Genomic DNA, 9,181 nt, shown 5'->3' on the forward strand with positions numbered 1-9,181 from the left:
ATGATAAAATAAATTATGGTATCAGGAGGAAACTCAAGAGAAGAAAGGTAAATGTGTGTGATGGATGAGAAAAGATCCCTTGTAGGGAGAATGTATATGTAGACAGGAAATGAGTGTTGATAGAAGGGGTTGTGAGGAAATAGGGATGGGAAATGGAGTGTATCTCGAGGGGATAGTGTATAAGTTTAGAGTATGTGTGGGAGGGTGGGAATGGGGGTAGGGTGAGGAGTGGAGTGAGCTTGAGCGAAGGAAGGATCTAGAGATCATGCTAGTAGTACACCTCCCACATGGAACAGAGGAAGGATGTAGATATCATTTATTAGTACACGTAAGTGAGAAGAAAAAGAAAAACTATGAAACTGTGTTTAGAGATAATGGCAAGAGAGTGTAGCAGAGCCTGTAGAGTGCATGGTACAAAATATGAATAGCTGAATCAGTTACTAGATGTGTGCAGTCATGCACTAGCAGAGTGACTGCTACAGAAAGTATGGGAGGGGGTTTTGGGGGAGGTGGACAGTGACAGTGGCAACCTGGAGAGCATGCTTGCTGCTATACAACTTTTCTACAACTATTATTCTTGAAGTTAAACAAATGTGTATATTATAAAAAATATTTTTTACCAATGCAAAGGGATTGGAGAAAACCCCAACAGAGCTTTAAATCAGTAGCCAGATAGATGTTTGAGACTGTAGTTCACAGCAGGGGGGTGGGCAGGCTTAGTTTCCACATGTAGGTTAAGTGTAGAGGAACAAACATCAAAACAACAACTGGAATATAAGCCAAGTAAAAAGGTTTGGCTAAAAGGTCACAGCTATATAGAGTCAGAGATACAGATACAACAGCAGTAGTAGTACTTGGATACTAGTTGGCAAACAAATAAGAAATAAGCTTGGTTTGAAACTATCTTGCAATCCCCAGCACCCTTTCAGAGATAAATTCAAAGAAATATCCTTGTATAAAAACTTGGCAATAGGGGGTTGTGATTTACTGGAGAAACATTGGCAAATTAACCAAAGTTTTGTTATCAAATAACTAAAAAGGAACGGTATTAAAGTGAGATAAGGCAAAGCAGAAGTTTGTACTGCAGGGTAGAGGCTGCCTTCCCAGCCAGGAAATGACAACAGAGTATAGGCAAAGAGAAAGGTACATGGGATTGTTAAATGAAAGACATGCTCTAGTAGTATTTTTAGCTGAGTCTTTTACAGCCTTTTTCTGTTAAAAAAGGATAATTAGTAGGACATATAAAATATTGAATAATAATAAATCAATGTAGGTTAGAAAAGATTGGGAAGAGAAGAACAGAAAGGCAATACAAAAAGGAATAATTGAAGGACATCTGTATGGCTGCCAAGAACGTAACAAAGTCCAGAAGGTTTATAAACTATAAAAACAATGTTTAGAATTTTAAAATTGTAAGGAAGCAGAACAGTTGTTCAAAAGCCAATTGATTTTTTTTAATTCAGCACTACAGCGTATCTATGTAAAGGGAGATATGAGAGAATCAGTCAGGTCATAGAACAAATTTCTCTCTGGAAAAAAATCCACGTTTTACTGACAAAAAGTTCAGCCATGAAATTACTAAAAGGCAAGTCCCTGTGCATCCATCAACATCAAATTTACTACTGTAAATCACATCTCCTGAATCAGATTCATCTGAACAGCTCTCAAAAGTGCACAGTCTGTTTTTAACTGGATCTGCCGTGAACCATCATGTTTTGTCTGTTTGACTTGCAACTATTCAAACTGATAATATCTAAAAACCTGGAAGATTACTAGTCAAAACAGAAACATTCCCAATGCAGCAAATGTCAAAAAAGACATTTTACTTGCAGGGAGCAACCTTGTAAAAGAGAGATGGAGAGAGACAGAAGTGAGAATAACACAACTCTCACTTTCTCACTCTTCTCCAAATCTATCACTCAGTAATAGGTCACAGATAATGTTTTAGGTTCAACATTCTGAGCATTCATCAACTGCCTGGCAGGTTTCCATTTTTTTCTTATGTCTCTTTAGTTATAATCACTCTTTGTAATCTCGAGATGTTATTGTTTTATACAGGATAGCATGCCAATTTCACAGTTGGTGCAGAGTTTAAAGTTGAGAGCTACAATTCCTGTGGTACAAGGTTTGATTCCCTCAGACCTTATTTGCCTTCTGTGTAATCTTGAGCAAGTCACTTAAGCAGACATTGCTGCTGGCTTGACCTTGAAAGGTACTTTTAGTTCAGTGGGCCTGCCTTGTTAACAAATTGATTTTATTCTTATTATAATGTGTATTATGTATATTTTTTTGCATTTATGGAAACAATAATGCCTGACATTATGAATATTAATGGGGATATAGATCACTGAGTGTTGTCATGAGGCTCAATGCTGAATTTCCACTATTCTCTAGTAATCCCCACTTTAGTGGAGTTTATTGCATTTAGAAAATGTGTTATCTGAACTGTATTGTTGTTAGTATACACATATTTTTTATGTCAAATAGTTCCTTCACCTAATGTTACAAAGTTGCGGTAGGATGTGAAATTGTTAGAGAGAATAGTTTAAATCTAAAATATAAGTTATGTAAGCATTTAATAAAGTCTACGTGGGCACGGACACATCCAGAAACATATACATAGAATGTTTCACACACACAAAGATCCTTGAATTGCTGCTAGTTTCTTGTGTTGTTATCAGTTTTCTTTGTTCACCAACAACAGGGTAGTGACCTGAATGGAGATGGTAGGTACTGTAACTACTTCACTGTCATTAGTGCATTTTTTTCCACAGGTGCTAACCACAGGCTTTTGAGAAGGGAAATGGCTGGCCCCTGTTATTACTGCTGCAGTTAGTTTTGTTCATTTATTTCATTTGTGCTTTTTTCCTTACACTTGTGGTTTGTGGCTGTTAAAGCTACTGTTAGTCGTGGTTGCAAGACAAGAGGAAATGGCAGCTCTAGTAAAAGATTTCAACCTGCAGCATGGCCTGAGGATTTTGTACCATGAACAGTTGGATGTGCTTTGTGCTGAGCTCTCCCAGTACAAGTATGCACCCTTTGATAAATAGAGTATCCAATGGGAATTGGTGATTGTCCAAGAATATTTTCTAAATTGTGAACAATCAGCTTTACATTGGGCAAAATAATTTAATTTACCACATAGCTTTCTTCTGGTTTGAACTTAGAATACTAATTGCATAAATCTTCTTTTGCATTTCTGTAAAAGGTCTGCACCTATTATGGGAAAATTTGGTTCCCAAAGCACACACACACACACATATATATATATATATATATATATATACATTTTCAAATTATTTATATTAACATTACAAATAGCTTTCTTAAATAGTTGAACAAGCTTTTGTGAGCGTACAGATTTTCTAATACCCTAGAATCATTGCAACCATTGTTTGAGTGAAGAGATCTTGCAGTATTAAAATTACATAATCTAGGAAACTTTCTGAAGCACAAAGAGCAATAAATTGACATGCTTTGAAACAACTCTTCACTGAGAGATGCACTAGGAAGCCTATCACATCTTCCAGCTTAAATTTCTTGTTTTTCCAAGGTTCATATCTTTGGTATAAACTCATCCACAAATACACAGGTAGAGAAACTAATTAAAATCAAAACAGAAGCAATTTCCTGGCAGAACATTAGCACATAAAATAATATATTCCTAAGTGCCCTAACCTGACAAAATATGCCCCTGATTGTGGGCCCTTCTACCCCCATTAAGTTTTTTTTTTTTTTTTTTTTTTGTCCAAATTTCTTGCACTTAGAGGCTGAGAGAGGTATGCCTGCAAGCAAACCCAAGTGTTTAACTTGAATATGTAAGTGAGCCAAACACTGGTTGTGAAGGGACAATGGAATCCAGTCTTCTAAAAATCTAGAAGTCATCTTTTAAGTTATTGAGATGACTCAGGCCCATATCGTATGACTGTATATATACTTAAATAAAAGAAATTATGTTATTGTATTTTATATGAACAGCAGTATAGCAAGCAGTTTATAACTGTCATGTTTCATATCTGAAATCATTTGATTAATTACAATCTGTCTACAGCATGTCTGTCACAATGCAAGGCATTAAATGCTGTAAAGAATCAAATAAATAAATACATATATGATGCACTATGATTTACAACCAACACTGAAGCAGTTATAAAATCTGCTGAATAATGTAATCGAGACTATGGAGGGGCAAAACCAGTAAAACTTGTAAAATGATTCCCGTACCTATTCGGTTTACGTATAGATCGGTATGTTTTGGTATGATTTCAAAACCATTGGAATAACCTAATATTTGTCAAAAGTCAGTATATGGAAAAATTATTTTCCAATATGATAATGGCACCATACCAGATAAGATACACTGGCTAAAATCTTTTCCGCTAATTTTATTTTTGCAGTAGGCCAGTTCCCTTCATCCCTTTCCCTATACAATATTCAGAAACCAGAATATGAGGTTGCACTGTCGTAGCTATAAGCAGAATAAATTGCTTAGTTGCATACCTCTCAAGTACCTCATTACGAGGAACGTACCTCATTTGAGGTCTTAAAAAGTTCATGTTCCTCAAAGTTCCACATTGAAAGAATCTATCACGCATTCAGTGTTTGGAACTTTTTTCAGTGAAATCCATGGTAAATAGAAATGAATCATATTAATTCATTAAAACTTTTGATTTTATTTATAAGTGAAACTAGCATATTTTAACCATCCTATAGTCTTCCTAGTTGAAGTTGTTAGTAAGCCATTAGTATGTGTTCCACATTTTGCCCATTTGTCCCACATTATGAAGGCTAGTGTTCATTTTGAAGATGGGAGGTTGAGAGCTATGCTTAGTTGTTCCTGACTTTGGGCAATGTGCGAGACTATTTTAGCAGGTGTGTGTGCACGCGCGTTTTTTTTTTTTTTGGGGGGGGGGGGTAATTACACTGGTTCTTGCTCACCTTAAAAGTCTATTTTAACTTTAACCTTTTCCACCAATGTGGCGCGACTTCCTGATCATTGAGATGTTCTTTCCTGTCTCGCGACTTCCAGATTCCTGAGAGGAGAGTGAGATTAGTAGGATTTCCTCAAATTTGTGAGAGAAAGAAGGCTTGGCAATTGGCATACTTCTCAACAGTCTAGATTTGTCTCCTAAAACTTATGTTTTTTTGGCAAATCATTGAGGACTAAGTCAATAAAGTACGACATGTGTTTGAATTTCAGAATTAATATCCTTCAGAAAATTAATGCTGATATAAGATCCGTTATTCTATTCATTTTCTAAGATTATAAGAGCATGTCTTGAAATTTGTACCTATTTTGGAGGCTTTGTACCCCCTATTACTTTTGGTTTTGTCCAGACTTCTTATATTAAGAAGTTGAGAGGCATGACATCAGCCAAATAAGACAAAATGGTTTTAAGTTGACATTTGCTACTAGTTTTTACTTGAAAAACATAATTATATTTATAGACAGGAATGGAATTTGCATCTTACAATGCAAAAATTAAACACGAAAAAAAGGAGGCATATTCATCAATGAAATCTCAGCTGAACTGATTGTTTCGGTGTTTGATCAGCTAGTTTATGCCCAGAACAGTAGTTTTATTAACTTAAGAGATCAATACAATTATGTTATACGTACGACTTATAATTCATTGCATCTGCGTGTTATTGCTATAGTATCCGTGTCACTGAAACGTGGAGGAGTTATCTAGAATTGTAGCACCTTTGGCAGGAGCATCGAACCGCCAGGTAAGAGATATTATGATCTAGAGATATGTCGGCGGTCTTAACTGTAAAACAGCAGGAAGTAAAAACACAAACTTCTGTTATCCTTTTGTGAATTCTACTGTTTAATAAGCAATGCGTTCAAGCTAATTTAAGGGAATCATTGCGCTTATGTACGTGGTCAGCAATAAAGGAAAAAAAAAAACATTCTTTGCTCATATGGACTGGACTTTGAATGCACGTGCTTGTGTTTACTGTAATGTATAGTTTCCTGAAGCAGTGCATGGAGTGCATGATTTTTTTATTCTAAGTGGATTGCTTCTGCACACTTCTAGCATCCTTCGCGCTACTTGTTAGAGAAATCGTTAAGAGGAGGCCCGGTGTCAGTTCACGTCAAAGACTTCTTGTAATTGTCAGGTTAAGGCTGCACAGCCAGAAAGCGCCTCTTGTAAACTGCAGCTTCCCTCCCGTCTCGGAGAATTTCTCATCCAAACCTCAATCACGTAGGATTGCGTAGAGGCAGAGCTGGTGGAGCAAACTGCAATTCCAGCAGCCCTGGGCTTGCTGCCGCCACACAGGCAGCACAGCTTGAGCAATGGGACCTAGAACCATTTGTCTCCGGATAAGCCAGTAAACGTGCCTGGAATTTTTAGTCTAAAGGGGGTTCCCCAAACTTGTTGCTTGTTCCACGTCATGGTGATTGGCACCACTAACATATGCAGGGTTTTCTCCTCGGTGTCTAGGATAGCTGCTGCTGTCAGGAATTGCGAAGGCGTTTTTTGCTTTTTTTTCTGCTGTAGAGTTGAGGATAAAGCATACTGGCTTCCCGATTTGGGGTCGGAGGACTTAGCTGAACAAGTTCGCTTCAACTGAGTGGAGCCGGAAGTAGTGCTCTTGGAGAAATGCCTTCTGTTTGGACAAGGTGGACAGGTTGGACAGCTCCTAGGAGCACCGCCTGAAGTTTCAGCCTAATGTTCCATGCAGAAAGCCGCCTTCGCCGTTGTCTAACTGCAGATGCACTACACCTTGGGAAGAAAATCACGCAGAAATAGTGTATTATTTATAGCCCGCTGCTCAAGGCTATGACTATGCTCTAAAACTACAGGAATTATTTCCTCTGTAATGGAATGTAGTTTTGACACTTAAGAATATGTAGGAAATATGGTATACTTATATTTTCCTCTAGCTTTGCCTGCAATGCAACTAATCATGTCGGGTCCGTGTAGAGATAAGTGGAAGGTTTATCTTTGCAGTCACCCTTGCCATCGTTGGGTTTTGAGCAGAGGTGCTGCAGGAATCTGATGTACATTTTTCGGATTTCAGGGATGCAATTATTACAACAGTTGCTATTTTTAGTTAGGTTGTTCACAATATCTAAATGCATTTAAATTCTGACCAGCAGCTGTGCTTTTTGCTGGAGACTTCTTGCAACTGATATGGATAAGCCATGTTTTCATTTGGATTTGTGCTAATTCCCATATTGCTCTTGAGCAAAGATTTCAGCTACTATAACCGGGAATGATTGCATTCTTAAGCAGCTCTCTTACGATAGTGCTTCCATCCACATCGTATGGTTATATGCATTGGCCATGGATTGTAACCCTTACAAATGTTCAAGTATTGAAATACTTAATGCAGTTTAATGCAGCATGACTGAAGCACCGCGTGTTCATTTTATTAAAGGTGGACTTTCTTGCATTACGTGATGGAATAACTTATCCTGCTCTGATGGAATATTATACTGAAATGTGGGCTGTTGGTACAATGGAATTTCGTTTGCACTGAATTTATTTGGCTGTCCTTGAGAAGTTCAGCTTTCCTTCTGCTGGACAGAGTGTTTCATTTGATTCCCCTGCATTTTTTCTGGTGCCGGTTAAACCGGTTGGAAATAGAGCACCATGGCAGCAGCAATTGCCAGCTCCTTGATTCGACAGAAAAGGCAGGCGAGGGAATCGAACAGCGACAGGGTGTCCACCTCCAAAAGACGCAGTAGCCCTAGTAAAGATGGGCGCTCTTTGTGTGAGAGACACGTCTTTGGGGTGTTCAGTAAAGTTCGCTTTTGCAGCGGGAGAAAAAGGCCGGTTAGGATAAGAGCAGGTGAGTAGATAGAAAATAAACATGCCCACTAAATGGATAGCCGTAGGCACACATAACCAAATGTGAAATGAAAAAGGAAATATCCTTTCTTAAAAAGCAGATCAGCTTGTAACTGCAGACCGTGTTGAGCAATTATCCCAAAAGTGCGCTGCTTGTATGGAGGTGAGAATGAAATTATCTAAAAGGTTTTCAAGTAGCCCTAGGATCAATGCCTGCACAACCTGTACTGGCACGTGGTAATGGTACAATAATACAATAGTAAAATAAGTGTATTTAAACTTAGAGAACCAATGTTTCAGTCCTTGAAGGAAAGTAACGGCTTATCTTGATACATTTGATTTGCATCAGACAGTCATTTTGCATGTCAGTGGTATTTTGGCCTGAAATACGGAGCCATCTGCGCCAACATCAGTTAAGATAGTGGTAATCAGAATAGCTGTTTGGTGAGCACTGACTTCAGTGCCTTATAGTTGTCCACTCGTTCATATAAAATCAGTTGAAGTGACTGAAAGACTAATAACTGGAAACAGGTAATTATTTTCAAACAGTAAGCAAAACATACACAGAATGCTCAGAGACAGTGTGAGCGTCTCCCTTTTTGTTATTCTGATTTAGGTTGTAGTGTAGTTTGGATTTAAATTGTGTGTTCTGGTTCTGCATTGTGGGTAAACGTTCCCCTACATTGATAAACGCACTCTTGTTATTGTTTTACTTGATATTTACTTTCCTTACCTGGTAGGCTCTTTACTGATTTAATTTTGAATGTCCTTGTATGAAGGATCACAGATTGGTCAGCAAATTGCAGGACAGATATTATTGGAGTTTGGCACTTGGAAATCATTGCTTATGTGAATAAGGTAGTACACCAGATGCAGTTTCCAATCACTGTGAATAACTCAACAGATGTCTTGGTGACAAAACATAACCTACAGTAATGTGACATCAATAGGAGGAGGATAAAGTTATGATAACCTCTCCAAGCCTCACTTATGTCAAATCTGAAATACCCTGATTAACTGCAGTGTTGAAATACCGGATGCTCCACTGCAGACTGGGACTAAAGGTGACTTGAGGCCAGTAGAGCTGACCAAATGAAGAAAGCTTGTCTAACCAACATTAATGAGATGAAACAAAGAGATGTTCTACACAAAATAATGCATGCTGGAGCGCCTGTGATATAAATTTGTAGTTTCACCCATACTCACCATATCAGATGTGTTAAGTCCTCACATAGCAGATGTTAAAGCTTAGGGTATACTTGGCTTAAAGACATGGCTGTCTAAAAATAATAAGATGGACCTTTACCATATTTCTGTTTTTTGAACTTAAGAAGCAGTTGATGACTATAACAAATATATGAAAGAAATGCACAGAAATG

The 9,181-nt window shown here is 37.8% G+C and overlaps 1 protein-coding gene across 2 annotated transcripts in view; it reads left to right on the top strand.

The window, feature by feature from the left end:
• Positions 1-9,181, top strand: part of FGF12 (fibroblast growth factor 12) — a 2,088,810-nt gene that overhangs the window by 541,349 nt on the left and 1,538,280 nt on the right. The window contains exon 1 of one of the 2 annotated variants that reach the window (XM_044070388.1): positions 6,274-7,803. The exons of the other annotated variant lie outside the window; for it this stretch is intronic. Coding sequence (XP_043926323.1) covers positions 7,605-7,803 — 199 coding nt within the window. The 5' untranslated portion in view covers positions 6,274-7,604. Of the gene's footprint in view, positions 1-6,273; positions 7,804-9,181 lie in introns of those variants that run through there. 2 annotated transcript variants of the gene reach the window in all.

The sequence above is a fragment of the Protopterus annectens genome, chromosome 4.part1 (assembly GCF_019279795.1).
Source record: "Protopterus annectens isolate FY-2018-M chromosome 4.part1, PAN1.0, whole genome shotgun sequence".
Taxonomy (NCBI): Eukaryota; Metazoa; Chordata; order Ceratodontiformes; family Protopteridae; genus Protopterus; species Protopterus annectens.